Source organism: Phyllobates terribilis, unplaced genomic scaffold (genome assembly GCF_046119375.1).
Source record: "Phyllobates terribilis strain yellow unplaced genomic scaffold, ASM4611937v1 Scaffold_5__5_contigs__length_657084704, whole genome shotgun sequence".
NCBI lineage: Eukaryota > Metazoa > Chordata > Amphibia > Anura > Dendrobatidae > Phyllobates > Phyllobates terribilis.
The window spans coordinates 316,133,700-316,158,893 of record NW_027362765.1 but is presented as its reverse complement, the minus strand read 5'-3'; the positions used below and the strand labels follow the sequence as shown (position 1 = coordinate 316,158,893).

The 25,194-nt window shown below is 48.1% G+C and overlaps 1 protein-coding gene across 2 annotated transcripts in view; it reads left to right on the top strand.

Moving 5' to 3' along the window:
* The first annotated feature begins 6,336 nt into the window (after positions 1-6,336).
* The window catches only part of LOC141273092 (uncharacterized), a 39,476-nt gene continuing 20,618 nt past the window's right edge, over positions 6,337-25,194 (top strand). The window contains exons 1-6 of one of the 2 annotated variants that reach the window (XM_073684467.1): positions 6,337-6,544; positions 10,414-10,590; positions 11,681-11,869; positions 12,100-12,223; positions 14,699-14,796; positions 22,272-22,395. In XM_073684467.1, coding sequence (XP_073540568.1) covers positions 6,467-6,544; positions 10,414-10,590; positions 11,681-11,869; positions 12,100-12,223; positions 14,699-14,796; positions 22,272-22,395 — 790 coding nt within the window. In that variant the 5' untranslated portion in view covers positions 6,337-6,466. The remainder of the gene's footprint in view (positions 6,545-10,413; positions 10,591-11,680; positions 11,870-12,099; positions 12,224-14,698; positions 14,797-22,271; positions 22,396-25,194) is intronic. The other variant, XM_073684466.1, reaches the window with a different exon arrangement.

Below are 25,194 nucleotides of genomic sequence, written 5' to 3'. Positions count from 1 at the left end.
TCCTCCTCCCGCTCTGCTCTCAGCGCGCGCTCCTTCCCGGCCCCTGTGCTTAGGGCGCGCGCGCGCTCCCCTCCTCTTAAAGGGGCCGCGCGCGCCGTCCTAAGGAGTCCCCGGCCAATGGCCGGAGGACTTCATCATATATAAGGCACCTCCTCCAAAATGGAGGTGCCCGAGCAATGTTGTTTGCACCTGTGTCTCACCTGTGCTTCAGCCCTCAGGTCCCGTTGCCAGTTACCTGCCAGTTACCTGCCAGTTACCTGCCTGATTCCTGCCAGTTACCTGCCTGATTCCTGCCTGAATACTTGTTACCTGTCTGCCAGTCTGAGGTCCGACGGTCTGCCTTACTACTCCTGTCAGTCTGTCTAAGGACCAGCCTGCCCGCTCACCTGGGAGCGCATATCAGCTACCTGCCTGCTTGCCTGAGGTCCGACGGTCTGCCTTACTACTCCGGTCAGTCTGTCTATGGACCAGCTTGCCCGCTCACCTGGGAGCGCTTCTCCGTTACCTGCCTGCTTGCCAGCCCGGAGGCTCCGTTGTCACGTGCTGTGACCACCAGCTATCTCAGAGACTCTTGCCCGCTCACCTGGGAGCGCATCTCCGTTACCTGCCTGCTTGCCAGCCCGGAGGTCCCGTTGTCACGTGCGGTGATCACCAGCTATTCCAGAGACTCTTGCCCGCTCACCTGGGAGCGCTTCTCCGTTACCTGCCTGCCTGCCAGCCCGGAGGCTCCGCCGTCACGTGCCGTGACCACCTGCTATTCCAGAGACTCTCGCTTGCTCACCTGGGAGCACCAATCTACCATCTGCCTGCTAGCCTACCCGGAGGCTCTGCCATCACAGGTCGTACCTACCCCTTACCCAGAGACTGCCCTGATCACTTGCCGTATCTCCCTGTCCGTTCACCCAGAGACTGCCCTGATCACTTGCCGTATTTCCCTGTCCGTTCATCCAGAGACTGCCACCCGCTCCCTTACAAGGGCCGCCCCCTTGTATAGTAGCTCAGAGGTTCCGCCTCCCGGACCCGTTACAGTTTGCTCGGGCCATGGAACCCGGTGGCACCCAAGCTCCCTCGCTCTCGGACCTCTGTCTTGAACTGTCCCGTCTGAAGTCCCAACAGGAGGCCATCCTGGGTCATCTGCGGAATGTTAATACTCGCCTGAACACCCTGTCTGATCCTGCAACTACGGCCAGTACCATGGTATCCTTTTCCGGACCCCGGCTCTCTGCACCTCCTCGCTTCGGAGGCGACTCCGTCCTGGCTCGGGGCTTCATAAATCAGTGCACCCTGCATTTTGAACTATTGTCCCACCAGTTTAACTCCGACCGAGCCAAAATTGCATTCATCATGTCCCATCTCACCGGGGAGGCTCTGGCCTGGCTAAATCCTCTGTGGGAGAGAGGAGACCCCCTGGTGTCCGACTTGCCTGCCTTTCTCACGGCTTTCCGGAAAGCCTTCGACGAACCCGGACGGAGGACCTCATCCGCATCATCTCTGCTACGCCTCCGTCAGGGAAGCCTCACCGTGGGTCAATATGCCATACGGTTCCGCACCCTTGCCTCGGAGCTGGCCTGGGATAACGAAGCTCTGGTATCCGTCTTCTGGGAGGGTCTGTCCGGCCGTATTAAAGATGAACTTGCTGGTCGGGACATTCCTACCACTCTCGATGACCTAATAACTCTTGCCACCCGGATTGACCTACAGTTCCAGGAACGTGCCAAAGAGGTCACCCGTGAAAAGGGGCTTCCACGTCTGGGTCCTACTTTTCTGAAACCCGTCACTCCTTCCGTTTCTCCCCAGGTACACTCTCCTGAGCCTATGCAGGTCGACCAGACCAAGATGGTCAAATCCCGTCAGGACTGTCGCCGTGCCGAGGGGAGCTGCTTCTACTGTGGCAGTAAGGAGCATCGGATCCGTGCCTGCCCGGAGAGGTCGGGAGAACGCCTGTGTCTAGGTTCGCTCAGAGGACTTGATCTAGACAAAAATAAATCCTCTCCATCCCTGCTGCTGTCTGTCTCAATCATCTGTGGGGAGAATCGTTATTCCGAACTAGCCCAACTTGACTCTGGAGCAGCCGGAAATCTTATTTCACTGTCCCTGGTGGAGAAATACCGCATCCCCACCAAACCTCTGGCTGTACCCTTGTCTGTTGTTGCCGTGGATGGGGGCCTCTTATCTCGCCCCATCCAATTCATCACCGAATCCATTACTCTGCAAGTGGGTATGCTGCATTCAGAGAGTATCTCCCTTCACGTTCTGCCTGGACTCTCTCACGCCCTCTTGCTAGGTCTGCCTTGGCTCCAGAGACATGCACCCGTGCTTGACTGGCAAACCGGAGAAGTCCTTCGCTGGGGACAAGACTGTCATAAAACCTGTCTGGTTCCCGTCCATTCCGTTCGTCCCTCTCCTATCCCAGCTAATCTACCTGGTCTTCCGATTCCTTATTGGTCTTGTGCTGATGTCTTTGATATGGAGGAGGCAGAGACATTACCACCTCGTAGACCATGTGACTGCCCCATCGATCCCGCCAGAGTAATGCAGGTGGCCCCCGTGAGTCTAAATTGTCTCCCTCCTGGTAAGACGTTCGTATCGGTACCTGATCGGGAGAGGATCCTACACTGGGGTCATTCGTCTAAACTAGCTGGCCACGCCGGTCAGAAAAAGACCCTCCAGCTTATTACCCGGCACTACTGGTGGCCTAACCTGCACAAGGATGTTATGGACTTTGTTTCTGCCTGTGTGTCCTGCGCCCGCAACAAGGTTCCGAGACACCTGTCGGCCGGCCGCCTTCTTCCTCTGCCAGCACCTGCTGCCCCCTGGCAGCATATAGCGATGGACTTCGTAACTGATCTGCCCGTCTCTGCCGGTTGTACGGTCATTTGGGTGGTCGCTGACCGCTTTTCCAAGATGGCTCACTTCATTCCCCTGCCAGGTCTTCCGTCTGCACCCGAGCTGGCCAGAGTCTTTATCCGCCACATCTTCCGTCTTCATGGCCTGCCCCGTCACATCGTGTCGGATCGAGGAGTACAGTTCACTTCTCGTTTCTGGAGAGCCACTTGTAAATTGCTAGACGTCACTCTGGACTTCTCCTCCGCTTACCACCCACAGTCTAATGGTCAAGTGGAGCGGATCAATCAGAACCTGACCAGTTACCTCCGGCACTTCGTTAATGCTCACCATTCTGACTGGGTGGATCTCCTGCCAAGGGCCGAATTCTCGTACAACAATCACAAGAGCGAGTCTTCCTCCATATGGGAGAGTACCCGGTCCGCACTCCTTCTGTCATCCGAGCGTATGAAAAGGCACGCTGACAAAGGACGTCTGGATCCTCCTCAATTCCGTCCTGGGGATAAAGTCTGGCTCTCGTCCAAATATGTCCGGCTCAAGATCCCTTCCTATAAGTTGGGGCCTCGGTTCATCGGCCCACTGGAGGTTATCAGTCAGATCAACCCGGTGGCCTATAAATTGAAACTCCCGGCCAACTTACGGATCCCTAACTCCTTCCATGTATCTCTCCTCAAACCTGTGGTACTTAACTCTTTTTCTAAGTCTACAGGTATGCCTCTTGCTCCGGTTTCTGCTGAGGACGAGTTTGAGGTAGAGAACATTCTTGCCACCAAAAGGGTAAGAGGAAAGACCTTTTTCTTGGTAGATTGGAGGGGGTTTGGTCCTGAGGAGAGAACGTGGGAGCCCCGGGAGAATATCCATGCCCCTCTCATCCTAGCTAAATTTCTGTCTGGCCTAAAAAAGGGGGGGCCTAAAGGGGGGGGTACTGTAGCGCTGGCGTCCCTGCCCTCTGCTAGGCAGGGACGCTGCTCCCCTCACCGCTCTGCTGTCAGCGCGCGCTCCGTCCCGGCGTCCTCTCCCCGCTCTGCTGGCAGCGCGCGCTCCGTCCCGGCGTCCTCCTCCTGCTCTGCTCCGTGCCCGGCGTCCTCCTCCCGCTCTGCTCTCAGCGCGCGCTCCTTCCCGGCCCCTGTGCTTAGGGCGCGCGCGCGCTCCCCTCCTCTTAAAGGGGCCGCGCGCGCCGTCCTAAGGAGTCCCCGGCCAATGGCCGGAGGACTTCATCATATATAAGGCACCTCCTCCAAAATGGAGGTGCCCGAGCAATGTTGTTTGCACCTGTGTCTCACCTGTGCTTCAGCCCTCAGGTCCCGTTGCCAGTTACCTGCCAGTTACCTGCCAGTTACCTGCCTGATTCCTGCCAGTTACCTGCCTGATTCCTGCCTGAATACTTGTTACCTGTCTGCCAGTCTGAGGTCCGACGGTCTGCCTTACTACTCCTGTCAGTCTGTCTAAGGACCAGCCTGCCCGCTCACCTGGGAGCGCATATCAGCTACCTGCCTGCTTGCCTGAGGTCCGACGGTCTGCCTTACTACTCCGGTCAGTCTGTCTATGGACCAGCTTGCCCGCTCACCTGGGAGCGCTTCTCCGTTACCTGCCTGCTTGCCAGCCCGGAGGCTCCGTTGTCACGTGCTGTGACCACCAGCTATCTCAGAGACTCTTGCCCGCTCACCTGGGAGCGCATCTCCGTTACCTGCCTGCTTGCCAGCCCGGAGGTCCCGTTGTCACGTGCGGTGATCACCAGCTATTCCAGAGACTCTTGCCCGCTCACCTGGGAGCGCTTCTCCGTTACCTGCCTGCCTGCCAGCCCGGAGGCTCCGCCGTCACGTGCCGTGACCACCTGCTATTCCAGAGACTCTCGCTTGCTCACCTGGGAGCACCAATCTACCATCTGCCTGCTAGCCTACCCGGAGGCTCTGCCATCACAGGTCGTACCTACCCCTTACCCAGAGACTGCCCTGATCACTTGCCGTATCTCCCTGTCCGTTCACCCAGAGACTGCCCTGATCACTTGCCGTATTTCCCTGTCCGTTCATCCAGAGACTGCCACCCGCTCCCTTACAAGGGCCGCCCCCTTGTATAGTAGCTCAGAGGTTCCGCCTCCCGGACCCGTTACACAGAGCCTGATGCATGCTGACCGTGGATCGGGGATCATGTATCAGCTGTCAGGTTCCCCTTAATCCAGCGTTATTCTTTATTGCCCTCTCTTGCTAATCAGTAATTGTGTGGTAAGTACATTAAAATGCTTACCCATCACTGCCTTCTGCCATTTCCAGCTCTGCTCCGGTCATCTCCTGCATCATGTGACCAGCTTTGACTATCCTGTCTCACACTGTGGGCCATTAGTTCCTTTCTTAATGTAAACCTAAGAGAACCTTGTTGTTAATCTCATAGAGTTACATTGAGAAGGTGACTTCCTGTCCACACAGGAGACACTGTGTGAGCCATCTTGTCACAATTGTGGTCACATGATGCAGAAGGACTGAAGCAAAAACAAGCAACTTTACAATTTACTTTTCCTAAGAAGGACGGTATTCTATTTTATAGCTTACTGCTTGTTGCCTAGGCTACTGGCCTCCACTGGAGTAGTGACGGAACACGTACAGTGCGTACAAGATCCTTCCAATAAAGCTTGGAAGCGCTGCTCTAAAGCTGGAGTGCATGGTTAGCTGTAGGCCCGGTCAGCTTCAGTGCCACTGTGCTGCTTTGATGCTGCTTGGTATAACAGCGCACAGTTCAGGCCAGCAGTGTGATAGCACCATTGGTTTGCGCAGTCAGTGAAGCAGAAGCTAACCGCATGCGCGAGCAGGAATTAAGGAGGCTGGGGAGCGGTATGCTCCTGCAGATGAGAGTAACCCAACCACTTTATAGGGGAACTGTTACTTCATCCATGCTGCCCAATCCACGGACAGCAGGAATCAGATCCTGGTGGCATAACTGCAGCCCGGTATATAACTTTCTGAAACTCTCCAGCATTTCAGAGAAAATATAGTTAGGAGATCCAAGAACAGGACTAGTCTAGCACTGCTCCCAAACAGCTTCTCCCAGCACTGCTCCAGTCATTTACAGGTCTCCGCTATGGGGAAAAAATGAGCGAACAGCCAGAAAGGGGGTAGGAATGGGATCAGTAGGGCCAATAGTACTTAAAGTGGAGATCAGGGTAACTTATGTAATCTTAGCCCATCAACAGACTGAGCATTGTTGCTGACACAGAAATGGGAAGGTGGTAGGCACGACTTTGGGCTATGGGACTGTTACTAATATGAGCATTGATGGGGCCAGAATAAGAGAACCGATGCGGAGCAGGAGTGTAGTGATGACAGATGGCGCCTGTCACTGGACCCACCAGAAGAGATTTCAGGTCATATTCTAGTTGCAGACAGGCATTCCTAGGGGTGTTATACCTAACGTCACCACTAGATGGCAGGGCACACAGCAGCTGCACTCTGGCGCTGTAGGCCACTGGAGGCAGAACGTGGACCGCCTCCGTGCAGAGTCCGCCCTGTGACTCCCTGCTGGGCCGAAGCCTGGCCCCTCCATCGCCGTAAGGGTGGAGCGGACTCCAACAAGATGTCTCCTGTGACTGCAGACATGGCCGGATCATGTGCTTTTCCTCTTGGCGGGTAAGATGAGACTAGCCTCTGGAAGAGCCCGCAGTCCTCCTCTACCAGCGCCCAGGAGGACCCAGAAGGAGCAGCGTTCACAGGTGACTGACACCGGAGGGCTCCTATCCCATCACAGACAGAGACAATTGGGGGTTGTAATGTTTATGTTTAGGAGCATTTGAATGTTGTTGCCCTTAGCAACCATATTGAGTGACGGGTGGTTGTTACTATGGATGGGGTTAGGATTAGTGCACAGTAATTTAGGGTCCGTATGTAACAGATCCAGTCACAGATACAGACGGACAGAAGGTGAGCTGTGCCCAAAACGCTGCCATTAAGGGGTCGTGGACACACAGGCTGAAAGGTACAGACGGACAGAAAGTGAGCTGTGCCCAAAACGCTGCCATTAAGGGGTCGTGGACACACAGGCTGAAAGGTACAGACGGACAGAAGGTGAGCTGTGCCCAAAACTGCCATTACGGGTCGTGGGCACGTAGGCTTAAAGATACAGAAGGTGAGCTGTGCCCAAAACTCTGCCATTAAGGGGTCGTGGACACACAGGCTGAAAGGTACAGACGGACAGAAAGTGAGCTGTGCCCAAAACGCTGCCATTAAGGGGTCGTGGACACACAGGCTGAAAGGTACAGACTGACAGAAGGTGAGCTGTGCCCAAAACTCTGCCATTAAGGGGTCGTGGACACACAGGCTGAAAGGTACAGACGGACAGAAAGTGAGCTGTGCCCAAAACGCTGCCATTAAGGGGTCGTGGACACACAGGCTGAAAGGTACAGACTGACAGAAAGTGAGCTGTGCCCAAAACGCTGCCATTAAGGGGTCGTGGACACACAGGCTGAAAGGTACAGACGGACAGAAAGTGAGCAGTGCCCAAAACTCTGCCATTAAGGGGTCGTGGACACACAGGCTGAAAGGTACAGACTGACAGAAGGTGTGCTGTGCCCAAAACTCTGCCATTAAGGGGTCGTAGACACACAGGCTGAAAGGTACAGACGGACAGAAAGTGAGCTGTGCCCAAAACGCTGCCATTAAGGGGTCGTGGACACACAGGCTGAAAGGTACAGACGGACAGAAAGTGAGCAGTGCCCAAAACGCTGCCATTAAGGGCTCGTGGACACACAGGCTGAAAGGTACAGACTGACAGAAGGTGTGCTGTGCCCAAAACTCTGCCATTAAGGGGTCGTGGACACACAGGCTGAAAGGTACAGACGGACAGAAAGTGAGCTGTGCCCAAAACTCTGCCATTAAGGGGTCGTGGACACACAGGCTGAAAGGTGCAGACGGACAGAAAGTGAGCAGTGCCCAAAACGCTGCCATTACTGGTCGTGGACACACAGGTTGAAAGGTACAGACGGACAGAAAGTGAGCTGTGCCCAAAATGCTGCCATTAAGGGGTCGTGGACACACAGGCTGAAAGGTACAGACGGACAGAAAGTGAGCAGTGCCCAAAACTCTGCCATTAAGGGGTCGTGGACACACAGGCTGAAAGGTACAGACTGACAGAAGGTGTGCTGTGCCCAAAACTCTGCCATTAAGGGGTCGTGGACACACAGGCTGAAAGGTACAGACGGACAGAAAGTGAGCTGTGCCCAAAACGCTGCCATTAAGGGGTCGTGGACACACAGGCTGAAAGGTACAGACTGACAGAAGGTGTGCTGTGCCCAAAACTCTGCCATTAAGGGGTCGTGGACACACAGGCTGAAAGGTACAGACGGACAGAAAGTGAGCTGTGCCCAAAACTCTGCCATTAAGGGGTCGTGGACACACAGGCTGAAAAGTACAGACGGACAGAAAGTGAGCAGTGCCCAAAACGCTGCCATTACTGGTCGTGGACACACAGGCTGAAAAGTACAGACGGACAGAAAGTGAGCTGTGCCCAAAACGCTGCCATTACTGGTCGTGGACACTCAGGCTGAAAGGTACAGACGGACAGAAAGTGAGCTGTGCCCAAAACGCTGCCATTACTGGTCGTGGACACTCAGGCTGAAAGGTACAGACGGACAGAAAGTGAGCTGTGCCCAAAACTCTGCCATTAAGGGGTCGTGGACACACAGGCTGAAAAGTACAGACGGACAGAAAGTGAGCAGTGCCCAAAACGCTGCCATTACTGGTCGTGGACACACAGGCTGAAAAGTACAGACGGACAGAAAGTGAGCTGTGCCCAAAACGCTGCCATTACTGGTCGTGGACACTCAGGCTGAAAGGTACAGACGGACAGAAGGTGAAGCCAATTTTTCAGTATTTAAGCAGACGAATCTTTTGCAAAACCAGAAATGTTGGCATCTTGTCTGTATGCCATTGTGAATGGCTGCTCTTTCCAGGGGTGTGTCTGAATAGCTGTTTTTTTCTGGGCATCTGTCAGTAGGATCAGCATTATTGCATTATCTACACATATAATTCCGTCCATTTGCGGGAAGGGCTTTAAAGGGGTTTTTCACTGTCAGCACATGGAGTAAAAGGCTTGCAGTCATGTAACATAAAGCCAGATGGTATGCGCCCTCCCTGGGCCAGCGCTGCCACCCTGAAACTGCTCCTGGCTTTGTGTTTTGGTCACAGCAGGGATGTCATGACAACAGTGCGCATCACCGCTGCAACCATTCACTGTGCTCAGCAGCCCAGCCAATGTAGATGTCATGGGACATTGTGTTTAGTGATTGGCTGCAGCGGTGATGCTCTCTGTTGATGTGCTGTCACTGCTACAATAAGAATCACAGAGATTGAGCAATGGCAGAGATGGCGTGTGCCATCTGATTTTGTTACTTTACATGACTGGAAGTTTCAGATGTATGCTTTGTCGTAAGTTAAAGACTCTTTTAAAGTATTAAGAGTCATTTTAGTTTTTTTTCCATAAATCGATAGGACACATGAAAGTAATCATCTTTGTAATATATCCTATCAGAGAAATCTGATTCTTTCTCTGCCAGTACTGATCAGTCATTATCAAAATTCTCAATTCTGATCAGTCCTGGCAGAGAAAGAAGCAGATTTCTCTGATAAGAAATATTACAAAGTTGCTTATTTTCTTATGTATTATTGATTTATGCAATAAAAATTAAAACGGCAGTTATTTAAGTAGCTTGGCGAAATTTATTAATAAAACTAAGATCCCCATAAATAATACATAAGGGCATAGCTAAGGAAGTTTGGATAGGTGATGAATCTGAGATCATTGGGGGCCGACCCCCTCTCATTCACTGCCTGTGATCAGCTTCCCTGGTGGCCGGGTGTAAATAATGTGTAGTGGCCATTACTGACCCGGCAATATCGCAGTGTGGCACATGGCAGTGTAGGCAGTACTAGACACGCGCATACAAGGATGGTAGACGGTATGGGCTGCAGCAATACAAGCAATGGATACTAATATCGCCTGATCAGTGTATGCCCAAGCCTATAACCATGACACGTGGGCATTCACTACATCTACAGGAAAGAAGTTTTCTTCATCAACATTGTCTTGGCGAATTCATGACAGTTCAAAAGGGGCTGGATGACTTTACCATAAAATTATTTCACGTTATATACACTTTTGGCTTATTTCAAGTTATGTTGTCAGGCGATGGGTCATTGGTTCTGGGATTTATTCTAATACATAACTTTTAATTAGCCCCTCGATGTGTCCCAACTGTGTACCTTCCTGCTATGCACTTGATTTCTGTGGGCATGTACACATGTTGTAACCTCTGCCAGCACTATATGCGCCGGCACTCCCTTCTCTGACCTGCCTGAGAGGCTATAATGAATCGGAGGCATGCCCTGACCTTGGCTTTTGCCCCTCTCTTTTGTCCTACTCCATATGACAGGCAGGAGAGATGAGACAATGATGTGGACAATAAATGAGACCCGCCACCTTCCGGAAATCCAGCTGCCTGAGACAGGATTTCTTCTGACAGCTAGCAGTTGGGCTGGGGACATTGTCTTTCGGAGGCAGATGAATCAATCACTTGTTGCTTTGCAGATTTGTTTCCCAGGTGATATCCACACTCCACCTGGACACGAGGCATTGATCTGTAAAATGAAGCTGTCGCGCCTTGATGACCTGACTGCATCACTCGGCATGGACAAGGCCAGGAACCACTTGATTGACCAGATACTGCACATTACCTTAGACATCCTCTACCTGCTGACGGGAGAGGTGAGGGACTCTGCTGCCTCTGTCATTAATGCAGGGAGATGGAGGGAGAAGAACAGCATTCTGGAAATGTCTAGGGCAACACTTTTTATCTTTATTAAAGGGGGTGTCTGGCTTCATTAAAAAAAAGTTCCTAAGGTTGCCTAAGCTTTATAGGGTTAATCACATCTCAGCCATGAATGGGAGTTAGAGAAACAGGGTAGCTCAGCCACCTTCCGCTGATTCCTTATTGGACCTGATTGAGTTATTCCCGTTTCAACCAGGGCTGTGAAGTTGGAGTTGGTATAAGATGGACCGACTCCCGACTCCTAAATATATAATAAATTGGGTTCATTAGTACAATGCAGGATGTGCTGGAAATGTTTCCATAAGAATTTGGGAAAGCTATGAAATGGCCTATAAATGTCTGTCCTGTTCCTGATCTAAGGGTCTGGACTTTTAGTGGAGATGGATCAGTGCTGCACTTTATGTACATGCTGAGGCCGTGCTGTGGAGTCGAGTCAGAGAGATGTTGTAGTCGGTGGTTTGGCTTACCGACTCCACAGCCCTGGTTTCAACCATGAGAGGTTTTGATGGGAATAACCCTTGAAAAGAAGAAAATAAGCAGGACATGCCTACTAACTCCCCTGCCTCCTCGTCTCCTTCTCACTAGACTTTGACAGCGCTGTAGTGAGGACTGCTGCAGCCGATCACTGTGATGCAAACGTCGATGGTGCAACACTGCTTAGTCCAGTAATTGGCTGCAGCGGTCATGTATTGCTTATGTGATGTGTCCACGTTAAACAGTCCTGGAAGAAGCACTGAAGTGGCAGGGGCTTCAGAAGGGGAAGTACTGCTTATTTTGGTAATTTAAAGTTTAAGCAGACTTAGCCCAATCATTTTTATAAAACTGGACAACCCATTAATAAAAGAGGAGAAGTTAAGGATTCTAGGAGTGATTGTCACATAACATGTCTTATCTTTGTTAATACGTCAGAGATAAGACTAGACCATGAGTCATTATGGGTAATTGTTGTCCCTACATAGTCCAGGGCGTGTGGTGGACACGCAGAACCTCAGCAATGTCCACTAAAGTCACTATTGCAATTCACAGGATTATGTTGTATTAAAGATGTCTGGTGGCCAAGTCACGCACAGCAGCAGCCCCATTGTATCAGGAGGATTCTGTAGGAATCAGAGCCCCAACGAAGATCCCCAACCTGACATAAGGAGAGAAGAGGGAAAGAATAAGAAGAAGATCCTAGAGCTCACCAATACAATCACCCAGCTGCTGACGGGAGAGGTGAGCGCTGCTGGGAATACGAGTGGGGCAGTTAATGCATGACAACATAGACATGCCAAAGATGTGCGTGCCACTGCTGGAACCCACATCTATCTCATAAATGGGGCCCTGGTGCACGGTGTCAGTAATACAGGGGTGTGGCTCTCTCATTTCTATGGAATCTTATAGAATGGTGAATGCGCTATACATCCCATGTAATTGTCTGAATGACAGTTTTATCTGTGTGACAGGTTCCTATAGGGTGTCAAGATGTCACAGTCTATTTCTCCATGGAGGAGTGTGAGGATTTAGAAAAAGCCAATGCCCCAATAAGGGATGTCATTTCTGGAGACCAACCGCAAAACGCATCTCCTGGTAAGTGCTCTTCTGACTTGTGCCTTAGAAGCTTATAAAATGATCGGCTCAGACATATCTTACCTTCAGCACCTACTTAATAATCCTAAGCTGAAGAGCTAAAGCCACTACTACAACCAGCCAGAGCTGACTGTTGTAGGTTGGCGCACTGCAGATGTTGGACATTCCTAGGATTTCTTTTAGTCTAAGTGCCCACGATGCAGAAATGCGGCAGAGCGTTTCTGCATCTCCCTGGCAGAAAAAACGCATGCGGATTTTACATGCGTTTTTTCTGCCAGGTAGACGCATTTGTGAAGCGTTCTTCACTTGCATTTTCGCATGCGGGTTATCAATCGCTTTTCCCAGCGATTTTAGCATCACTTGGAAAGTGCTTGACAACTTGGTCACACTATATACAGTAAATCCATGCAACCGGCATATATAGTGTGACCAAGTTACGATGCTGCAAATGCAGCATCTATAGTAAAAAAAAGAATAAAAATGGTGAAAAATAAAAAAAAAACATTATACTCACCTTCCGATGGCCCCCGGTCTCCTTCTCCGGTGCGCCCGGTGTCTTCGGCTGCTCGTGGTGGTGTAAAAGGACCTTCCATGACGTCATTTAGTCATGTGACAGGTCACGCGACCACGACAGCGGTCACGTGACCTGTCACATGACTAAATGATGTCATGGAAGGTCCTTTTACCACCGTGAAGAGCCAGCAGCATCGCCGGGAGCAGACAACTTAACATGCATTTTTAATGCGTTTTCGCGGCGGAAATGGCGCCGCGGAAACACATTAAATCCGCATCGTGGGCACTCAGCCTTAGGCTGCGTGCCCACGATGTGGATTTAATGCATTTCCGCCGCGAAAACGCATTAAAAACGCATGTTAAGTTGTCTGCCATGTTTCCCAATGATAATCCGCATGTGCTGTGCACATGCTGGTGAAATTTCCGCTGCGGATTATCATTGCGGAAAAATCCGCAGCACGACCATTAGTTTTGCAGAATCGTGGCGAAATTGCCGCTATTGACTTGCATTGGACCGCATAACATCCACATGACTACACGTACACGGTCCTCTTCTGAGCCATGTGACGGCTCTTCTGACCAGCTGGCTCACACAGAGTTCTGTATGTGAGCTGTAAGTCTCGCTTACAGTGTAAGTCTATGGAGCCTCCTTATGAACCTCCATAAGGTCTACATTGTAAAAGCCAAGGCTCCATAGACTTGCATTGTAAATGGGACTTTCAGCTCAAACTCTGTGTGAGCTAGCTGGTCAGAAGAGCTGTCACACGACTTAGAAGAGGACTTGAGCGGGGCTGGAAACCAGGGAAGATGGCAATTGATGAGAATATTACCACACTTTAACATAGTGTCACGCCGGTGACTCACACGGGTGATAAGTGCTGCCCTTCTCAGTGCAGTCACCGCTCTGCTCTCCCCAGTCAAGAGCTGTCTCGCTGAGCTGCCTCTTGTAGCACTTCCAACACTGCTGCATCCTCCTGCTGGCTGCTGCTAAGTCTCCACCTAGCTATAGGGAAGCATGGCCACTTTTTGCAGGCATTTAACCCCTTTGTGTCCTACAGAGGTGAGATTCTCTGGCCTATCTCCAAGCAACAGGGGGTTTATTAGGCAGCTCCTCCCACCACTCCTTGCGTGAGATAGGTGCCAGTACAGTTTTTGGCTAGTTTCCTGCAAGGTGCTTTCTTGTATGGTCTCTTCTGTGTTCTGACCTGGCTTGCCTACTCTTTTATCCTGACCTGGGCAATGTATATTGAACCTGTGCTGCCTGCCCTGACCTCGAATTGTCAGACCACGTCTTTGCCTCTGTCCACCTGTCCTCATTCCAGTGTCTGACCTTCTGGTCAGCTGCTACAGGCCCGGGGACTGCCCTAGAGTGGTACCTGTTGCCTGCTTGTGGCCCAGCCTATAATCACCATCAGAGGCTCTAGTGAGTAGCCAGTAGTCACTTAGTTATGCCTCTCCAGGGTAAGCCCGGCTCATGGCCCCGTGAGTCCACACCCACCAGCATTACATATAGGTTTAGGGAATAAATAAATAATGGGAGTGCTTCTTTAAGGACACATTTAATTTGTGTCAGAAAGGGCATTTACACTACACGATTATAGTGAATGATCATTCCTAGGAATCATGCTGGTCTAAGCAGGCTGACGATCACCTGGCGAATGAGCGAAAGTCTCACTTGTCGGGTGAAATTATGTTTTGGTTTACACAGGACTACAAGCTAAAGAGAACAAATGTCTTTTGTGCAAACAGTACCTGCACTGCCGAGAACATTGGCAGACTATGTGCACTCATCAACGATGTATTACAGAATGTCTGGCCAGGTTGGCCTGTGTAAATGTATGGACTGCACATCCGGCAAACATGCTGCCTGTCCTCGTTTGTTTAACGATTTGCAATGCACAGTGTGAATGGAACTTTAGCCTCATTATGGTGCAGATAGGTATTTTAATCACATTATTTCAGATGGATCCCGGAACAAAGAAACCTGCAAAATGTCTCCTTCTACTGGCAATTCACAAGCGAATTCAGAGGAGTGTAGTGCTCCGCAGCATGAGGTCATGGTAAGTTGTTATTGGTGCTTGATACATGATATGTTATACCTTTTTTCTTTTCTTATATAATTGTTTAAAAGTTTTACTAAAATTTTAAAATATGTTTAAGTGATTTCTGGTTTAGAAATGTATTTCTGATGCTGTTGATCACAAGGGTCTCTTAGATTATTATGTAGCTCAAGTAAATTTGAAGTGTCTATCTGTTTTAAAGGGAATCTGTCAGTTAGATGAACCCTTCCAAACCATATATATGGCATACAGGTCTTTGAAATGTAAATCCATTGATACCTTTATATCTTCTATCTGTTGGTGCATTCTTGAGAAATTAACATTTTCATTCATATGCAAATGAGATGTTAAGAGCTATGGGTATAATAGAGCACCCAACTAGCCCCACCCTCCCAAGGTTGTAATCCCACCCAACACCAGCATCTTTTTAGTTTGATAGCTGACTGTCTGATTTCCTTGCCTGGTAACTGCACTCACACACAGTGAGCGATCAGCTAAAGAAGATGGTGCTGGGCGGGGAAATAACCTTGGTAAGCAGAGGCTTGTTAGGTGCTCTGTCACACCCAGTGCACTTAACATTGTATTTGCATGAGGATTAAAACGCTAATTTCTCAGGAATGCAGCAACAGATAGAAGATATAAAGGTGTCAATGGATTTACATTATAAAGCCCTGCATGACCATATATGCAGTTTGGTGGGGGTTGATCTTAATGACAGATTTCCTTTATCATAGAAAAAGATGTGGAATCCACTGTCAAAATTTTGTAGGCTTATGGCCCTTCATCTTTGGTCAGCTGGTCAATGAGCCTGTATATTGTACTGTATATATAAACACTGCCTGCTGCTCTATTTTTTTCATGACTGTACAGTCAAGTTTACACTAGCCAATGGCAGCTGTTAATCATCCAACAATTGGCGGCATATAAGCCAATCATACACGGGCTGACCACTCTTCCCATGAGCATGAAACAGTCAGTAATAGATTGCTATGTGCACATAGACTGACAATGTTCTACACAGCACAAGGACGATGTACTGCCAAGAATAATGATTTCTCAGCAAATGTAAAAATAATTTCATCCGTCAAATGAGCGTTTTGCTCCTACATCGGAGGCATCTGATTATTCTAATGTATGAAATATAAGCGGTCTTCTTTAACCCCTTCAAAACATGCGCTGTACATGTACAACGCAAGTCGGAAGTCGGATATGGGTGTATGGAGCCTGCCCCATTCCTGGCAGGTGATGGCTGTGTGTTACAAACAGGACCTGCTGCTAACAATCGATTGTTAGCCTGTTAAATGCCGCTGTCAAAAGCCCCCTCCCCCTTCCACCATTCACTGCTGCAGGGTTTCAAGAATGGAGGACACAGCTCAGCCCGGAGAACCCATAGAAGCAGCTTCTCCGACCTCGGCAGTCTTGAGTCAGGTGGGGTAAGTCAGGGTTGAAACCCTGGAAAAACCTTATTAAATGTGTCCACCTTCTTTTACACTTTGCCCTTAGGGAAGGCCTAGAAAAACTCAAATCAAAAACTAAACACCAGGAATGTGCACTATACAAAAGTAGATTAGATGCCACATACACTAAAAAGCTATGCAAAGATTGTATTGAGAGAACCTTGTCAAACGAGTCCTCCTCGTTGATGGATAACATTCAGTCCATGATTAGAAGCAAAATTAAAAAGTAATTTAAAGGGTTAAAGGCAGGCACACCGTCAAAAGAGGCTAGCGACAACTCTAGTTCAGAAGACGTCGGGGAGGAAGGCCAGCTAGGAACATTCGATACAAGCTCCACAGCATCATCATCCTCTTCAGATAGCGATGAAGACCCCTTTTGTTTTCCGCTTGACGAAATTAGTAGGCTGGTGAAAGCAGTTAGGGCTACCGTGAAAGTGGAAGACACAAAAGAGCCCAGGTCCGTACAAGATCAAATGTTTGGAGGTCTAGAAAGTAGGAAACACAAGTGTTTAACAGTGCACAAAACCATTTCCCAGCTGATTAAAAAGGAATGGGGAAAACTGGACAGAAAGGCTTATATCCCCAAACTGATGAAAAGAAAATACCCTTTCGGGGCAGAGGACTCTGAAGTTTGGGATAAGGCACCCAAGATAGATGTGGCAGTCTGCAAAGTCTCCAGAAGTTCCTCCCTCCGATTTGATGATGCGGGGCTCCGGAAGTACCCTCTTGATAGGAAAGTAGAGAGTTTTCTAAAAAGAGCGTGGGAAAGAGGAGCCACAGCATTCAAGCCGAATATAGCAGCAACATGCAAGGCGAGATCTTTAAGTGTATGGCTGGCTCAGTTGCAAGACCAGATCCGGAACAAATGCCCTAGGTACGAGCTGCTAGCATGCCTGCCAAATATAATTAAAGCAGCAGACTTTCTTGCTGACTCCTCAGCAGATGCCGTTCGTCTGACAGCCCTAACCTGTGGCCTGTCAAATTCAGGCAGAAGAGCCCTCTGGTTAAAAAAACTGGAGAGGAGACTTCAATTCAAAGTCCAGGCTTTGCGGTATTCCCTTAGACGGAAATTACCTCTTCGGGCCCACTCTCGACGAGATCCTGGATAAGGCGGGAGACTCAAAAAATAAAGGTTTCCCCAGGTGAGCGCACCAAAATTCAAAAGTCCTTTCCGCCCTTTCAGGAAGTGGGGGCTGAAGCCAAAAGACTCAAAGTGGAGCCAAGAAGCAAGGAGAAAACCTCCCAGGGGCAGCGTTTTTTTGTCGGGGTTCCCAAAAAAATCAGGAAGACAATAACTCCAGGTCCCAGGTAGGTGAAAGATTGAATCACTTCCTCCCTGCCTGGGAAAATATTTCCTGGAGCCCCTGGGTTCTAGACACAGTACGGGAGGGGTTGAAACTGGAATTCCTTTCAACTCCTCCAGATACCTATATCGTCACCAGACACCAGCCTTCTGGGTTGGTTCAATATTCCCTAGAGCTAGAGGTTATGTCCCTAATCCAAAAGGGAGCACTGACCTATGTCCCAGAAGGGGAACAGGGGAAGGGGTTTTACAGCCCCTTATTCCTAAGAAAAAAAACGGATCAATCATACAGAACTATCATAAACCTAAAAAAACTCAACAAGTTTCTGGCACTAAAACGGTTCAAGATGGAAAACATCTATTCAATAATTAAACTCCTGTTCCCAAAATGTTTCATGGCCACTATAGATCTCAAAGACGCCTATTACCATGTCCCCATCTTTCAAGGTCATCAAAGATTCCGAAGAGTGGCGGTCTACATCAAAGGGCGCTTAACACATCTACAGTTTCAAGTCCTCACCTTTGGACTGTCCTTGGCCCCAAGGGTCTTTACCAAAATAGTGGCAGAAATGTCAGCACACGTAAGGGAAGCAGACATAATTTTTATCCCGTATCTGGACGACTTTCTTGTGGTAGGAAAATCGGAGTCCGAATGCAATCAAGTAGTATCAAAAGTCTCAAAAATCTTAGCCTCCTTAGGGTGGCTAATAAACTTAAAAAAGTCCAAGTTAGAGCCAAGACAAAAACTAATTTTTGGGGGAATCCGGTTGGATGTCCTTTCTTCCAGAAGAAAAAAAAAGGGGAAAATAAAGGCCCTAGCTTCAGAACTGATAAACAACCCACAAACTACATTAAGAAAAGCCACGTCCATCCTGGGGTCTCTAACCGCATGTATCCCAGCAGTGACTTGGTCGAGGTTCCACTTCAGATCTCTCTAGTGGGACATTCTGAGAGTAGAAGAAAGATTAGGGGGAAACTTAGACATAAAGATAGTGGTATCAAGGGATACTCTGCTGTCTTTAACATGGCGGACAAACGAGGCAAATCTATTCCAGGGGGTTCCATGGGAAGAGAAAGACCCCGTAATACTCACCACGAACGCAAGCCCCCGGGTGTGGGGAGCCCACATAGACCGAAGTATTCTTCACGGGAGATGGCCACAAAACCTAATAAAGGCTTCTTCCAACAGGAAAGAATTAGCAGCCGTAGGATTGACCTTACGAAAAATCCTGCGAGTTGTCAAAAATCGACACCTAAGGCTATGTGCCCACGATGCAGAAATGCTGCATATTTTTTCCGCTTCTCCCTGGCAGGAAAAATGCATGCGTTTTTTACATGCTTTTTTTCCCGCCAGGTAGAAGCGTTTGAAAAGCGTTTTTGCATGCATTTTTGCATGCGGGTTATCAAGCACTTTTCCAAGCGATTTTAGCATCACTTGGAAAAGTGCTTGACAACTTGTTCACACTATATAAATCCATGCAACCAGCATGGATTTATAGTAGTGTGACCAAGTTAGTTGAAAATTAAAGAATAAGAATGATAAAAAATTAAAAAGATTATACTTACCTTCCGATGTCCTCCCAGTGTTTTCTCCGCTGCGTCTGGTGTCTTGGGCGGCTCGCGGTGGTGTGAAGGACCTGCGGTGACTTCACTGAGTCATGTGACAGGTCGCATGACTCAATGACGTCATGGCAGGTCCTTCACAACACCGCGACCCATACAGCAGACCAGATGGAGGGGAGAAAACACCGGGAGGACATCGGAAAGTAAGTATAATCTTTATTTTTTATTTTAAATTCTTTTTTTAACAGGTTCTATGGTACCCAGGTCTGGATGAGTGTCTCCTCTTCTCCAGACCTGGGTACCATCCGCACATTGAGCCGTGTGATATCCGCATGTGCAGATGCAGTGATGCGGATGTCACGCGGTCCAATGCAAGTCAATGGCGGCGATTGCGCTGCGTGTCCGCAAAATTAATGGACATGCTGCATATTTTTCCGCAATGATAAACCGCAGCGGAAATTTCCACAGCATGTGCACAGCACATGCGGATTATCATTGGGGAACATGGGGCACGTATTACCAAGCGTTATTTTAAGCGTTTTTGCTGCGGAAATTCCACGGCAAAAACGCTTGAAAAGCGCATAGTGGGCACGCAGCCTAAAAATACTCTCAGACAACAAAACAGCAGTAGCTTATATAAACAAGCAGGGAGGAACAAGGTCAGAAGGGCTGATGGCCGAGGCACAAAAAATTATGGTGCTAGCAGAGGTGAATCTAAGTTCCATCTTAGCAGGCTATTTGAAGGAGTCAGAAAACGTAAAAGCAGATTTCCTGAGCCGCCACAGAGTAGACCAGGACGAATGGTCTTTAAACGCAGAAGTCTACCAGAAAATAGTAGATCTCTAGGGGGTTCCAAAAATAGACCTTTTTGCAAACAGATCGAACAGGAAGGTCCAGAAATTCTTTTCAATAAATCCAAAATATCTCCGAGGGTACGTGGTTCACCTGGCTACACCGCCTTTCAGTAGCAACTCCGTCGGTACTTCCAGAGATTCCAAACCTCCTATCCCAGGGCCCCATTCATCACCCCGACGTAAAGAAACTTCATTTAACGGCTTGGCGCTTGAGCGTCACCTGAGAAATAAGGGGTGTTCGGAAAATGTAATATCCACCCTTATTAAGTCATGGAAAAAAACAACATCTATTATATATTACAGGATATGGAGTAAATTCATGTTTTTTTCAGGAATAAATCCCTTAAAGAATCAGAGAGTCCCATATGTGGAGATTCTGGAATTCCTACAAAAGGGTTGGGAATTGGGGCTAAAAACTGAGCACCCTTAAGGTCCACTCGATAGCCTTGGGGGCCCTCTTCGGAGGGAACGTCTCATCCCACCCCTTGATAGCAAAATTTTTCAGAGCAGTCAGTCAGTCGGAATTTGCCCCTCATCTGAGAGCAGCCCCTTGGGACTTAAACCTGGTCCTCAGAACCCTTACTAAGTCTCCCTTTGAACCTTTATCAGATTGTTCTCTAAAAAATGTAACCCTTAAAACGGCCCTCCTGGTAGTCCTTACATCGGCCAGACGGGTGGGGGAGATTCAGGCTCTATCTATAAATCAGCCCAATTCCTGTCCGACCGAGTTATTATTTCCCCAGACCCTGCCTTTCTTCCAAAAGTAGTATCCACCTTCCATAGGGCACAGGATATAGTATTACCTTCATTCTGTGAGAACCCTAAAAATGAAGGTGAAAGGGAGTACCATACCCTAGATGTCAGGAGATGTCTGTTACAATATTTGGAGTCAACCAAGGGTATTAGGAAATCCACCTCATTGTTTGTTCTCTTCAGGGTCCCAAGAAGGGCCAGGCAGCGTCCAAGGGGTCTATAGTAAGATGGGTCAGGACGGGGATTGCTCTGGCTTACACCTCAGGGGGGTTCTCCCCTCCTGATAAAAGTAAAGCACACTCCATGAGGGCTGTCCTTACTTCTTGGGCTGAAAGGGCAAATGATTCTCTGGAGCAGATTTGTAGGGCTGCCACGTGGTCTTCACCCTCCACCTTCTTCAAGCACTACAGGGTGGATCTAGGTGTTGGTGATCTATCCTTTGGTAGGAAAGTCCTACAAGCAGTGGTCCCTCCCTAAGGGGATTCCTTCGTAATTTCTCCATGGGTGCCTTCGTGGGGAATGGGAAAAATGATTACTTACCGGTAAAGGGATTTTCCAGAACCCACGACAGCACCCTCACTTATTCCCTCCCTTCTCACTCTCTTTATGGTGGAGGATGCACACGTAAATCATGGGGTGTCACAAAAAAAAAAAAAAAAAAAAAGGGGGCATACGTATGAAATGAAGAAACAGAAATATACGTATACCTTCTCTTATGTATTCGCCATGATTTGTCGATATTCTGCACTGAATTCTTAAGTGTGGAAGATTCCATGTATGTATGTATGTATTGTCTAAACTAACCAACGGGGTTACTCTGATGCTCGGCAAACCACTGAGGCATAGCTGAGGGCTCCGCCTTTTAAACCTGTAGGGTTTCCTGCCCTTGGGGCGGATCCCTCTCTCCATGGGTGCTGTCGTGGGTTCTGGAAAATCCGATTACCGGTAAGTAATCATCATTTTTTTGGGTCGCTGCAATTCCACAAAAAATGCTGTAACAAGTGATCAAAACTTCACATTTATTCCAAAAGGTATCTATATAAACATTGTCTCTCCAGCAAAAAATACGCCATCACATAGCTCCATCAACCGAAAAATAAAAACATTACGGATCTCGGAAAATGACTAGCCAACCTAAAAAATTTTTTTTTTGCAAACTTCAGATTTTTTTTTCACCACTAAAATTAATAAAAAAATACTGGACATGTTTGGCATCGCCATAATCGCACTGATGAACAGAATCATATTGCTAGGTCATTTTACCACAAAATGTGTACCATAAAAGCAATTCCCAAAAAACAATCTTAGAATTGCATTTTTTTCCCCAATTTCTCCCCACTTGGAATTTTTTTCCTATTTTCCAGTCCGGTAAAATGAATGGTGTCATTCAAAAGTACAAATCGTGTCTATGTGGACAAAAGAATAAAAAATATATTGCTCTGGGAAGAAGGAAAGGAAATAACGGAAATTGGCCCCGTCACGAAGGGGATAAGCAACATGTTATATAGCAGTAACAAAGCTTAATATATTTTATGTTTTACCGAGATCGAGAGTCCAACAAGAACATCAGGACACCAAACTTTAGTTATCAAACAAGAAGAGACTTACAAGATGATTGATCAAAAGAGTGATGAAAAGGCAGTTCCTGAAAATACATCAGATTATACAGGTAGGCAATTGAACCATGTGACAAATAATATCTAAAATAAAAAAAACATACTAAACCACCATACCTACACTGTGTGCGCAATTATTAGGCATTTTGTTTTTCGATTAATAATTTTATTATTGAGCAACAGAGATGTCGGTCAATTCAAAAAGGTTGCTAAACCTGAATATTTAGAAAGTAAAAGTGAGGTTTTGTCTTTTTCAGGAGAATATTTGTGTGCAAAATTGTTGGGCAACTGTGCAGAATTATTGGTTAAATAAATGAAAAGCGAACGTTTTCCCATCTCCCTTGCTTATCTTCATGTTACAGTAAGAATAATAACCAAACTCAAAAATGGACAAAAATACATTTCTGACATTTAAAAAAAATTATTCATGTTGCCTGTCAGATTCTTCATCTGTTGACAATCAACTTTTTTGGCAGCACCAAGCACAGCCTCCCAGACATTGATCTGAGGGGTGTACGGTTTTCCTTCTCCGTAAATCTCCCATTTAACAAGGGCTCACAAGTTGTCAATAGGGTGCAGGTCAGGTGAAGAAGGTGTCATGTCATTAATCTTTCATCTTTAAGGCCTTTACTGGCTAACCAGGGAGTGGACACTTTGATGCATATGATGGAGCATTGTCCTACATAAAAATCATGGTTTTCTTTAAAGATCCAGATTTTTTTTCTTGTACCACTGCTTGAAGAATGTGTCTTCTAAAAACTTTAAGTAGGTTTGGGAGTTGATTTTGAGTCCATCTTCAACCTAAAAAGGTCCAACTAGGTCATCATTAATAATATGAGCCTATAGTAGATCCTCCACCTTGCTGACGTGTGAGTCAAATTTTTCTTGGCCCATTCTTGATGTTTCCACTTCTGTGTCTTGTTCAGTGGTGGTCTGGTTTCAACCCTCCTTACCTTGACCATGTCTGAGCACTGAACACCTTGTACTTCTGTGTCTTGTTCAGTGGTGGTCGGGTTTCAGTCCTCCTTACCTCGACCATGTCTGAGCACTGAACACCTTGTACTTCTGTGTCTTGTTTAGTGGTGGTTGGGTTTCAGTCCTCCTTACCTTGACCATGTCTGAGCACTGAACACCTTGTATTTCTGTGTCTTGTTCAGTGGTGGTCGAGTTTCAGTCCTCCTTACCTCGACCATGTCTGAGCACTGAACACCTTGTACTTCTGTGTCTTGTTCAGTGGTGGTCGAGTTTCAGTCCTCCTTACCTCGACCATGTCTGAGCACTGAACACCTTGTACTTCTGTGTCTTGTTCAGTGGTGGTCGGGTTTCAGTCCTCCCTTACCTTGACCATGTCTGAGCACTGAACTCCTTGTACTTCTGTGTCTTGTTTAGTGGTGGTTGGGTTTCAGTCCTCCTTACCTTGACCATGTCTGAGCACTGAACACCTTGTACTTCTGTGTCTTGTTCAGTGGTGGTCGGGTTTCAGTCCTCCCTTACCTTGACCATGTCTGAGCACTGAACACCTTGTACTTCTGTGTCTTGTTCAGTGGTGGTCGGGTTTCAGTCCTCCCTTACCTTGACCATGTCTGAGCACTGAACTCCTTGTACTTCTGTGTCTTGTTCAGTTGTGGTCGGGTTTCAGCCCTCCTTACCTTGACCATGTCTGAGCACTGAACTCCTTGTACTTCTGTGTCTTGTTTAGTGGTGGTTGGGTTTCAGTCCTCCTTACCTTGACCATGTCTGAGCACTCAACACCTTGTAATTCTGTGTCTTGTTTAGTGGTGGTTGGGTTTCAGCTTTCCTTACCTTGACCAAGTCTGAGCACTGAATACCTTGTACTTCTGTGTCTTGTTCAGTTGTGGTCGGGTTTCAGCCCTCCTTACCTTGGCCAAGTCTGAACACTGAACACCTTATACTTCTGTGTCTTGTTCAGTGGTGGCCAGGTTTCAGTGCTCCTTACCTTGACCATGTCTGAGCACTGAACACCTTGTACTTCTGTGTCTTGTTCAGTGGTGGTCGGGTTTCAGTCCTCCTTACCTCGACCATGTCTGAGCACTGAACACCTTGTACTTCTGTGTCTTGTTTAGTGGTGGTTGGGTTTCAGTCCTCCTTACCTTGACCATGTCTGAGCACTGAACACCTTGTATTTCTGTGTCTTGTTCAGTGGTGGTCGAGTTTCAGTCCTCCTTACCTCGACCATGTCTGAGCACTGAACACCTTGTACTTCTGTGTCTTGTTCAGTGGTGGTCGAGTTTCAGTCCTCCTTACCTCGACCATGTCTGAGCACTGAACACCTTGTACTTCTGTGTCTTGTTCAGTGGTGGTCGGGTTTCAGTCCTCCCTTACCTTGACCATGTCTGAGCACTGAACTCCTTGTACTTCTGTGTCTTGTTTAGTGGTGGTTGGGTTTCAGTCCTCCTTACCTTGACCATGTCTGAGCACTGAACACCTTGTACTTCTGTGTCTTGTTCAGTGGTGGTCGGGTTTCAGTCCTCCCTTACCTTGACCATGTCTGAGCACTGAACACCTTGTACTTCTGTGTCTTGTTCAGTGGTGGTCGGGTTTCAGTCCTCCCTTACCTTGACCATGTCTGAGCACTGAACTCCTTGTACTTCTGTGTCTTGTTCAGTTGTGGTCGGGTTTCAGCCCTCCTTACCTTGACCATGTCTGAGCACTGAACTCCTTGTACTTCTGTGTCTTGTTTAGTGGTGGTTGGGTTTCAGTCCTCCCTTACCTTGACCATGTCTGAGCACTGAACACCTTGTACTTCTGTGTCTTGTTCAGTTGTGGTCGGGTTTCAGCCCTCCTTACCTTGACCATGTCTGAGCACTGAACACCTTGTACTTCTGTGTCTT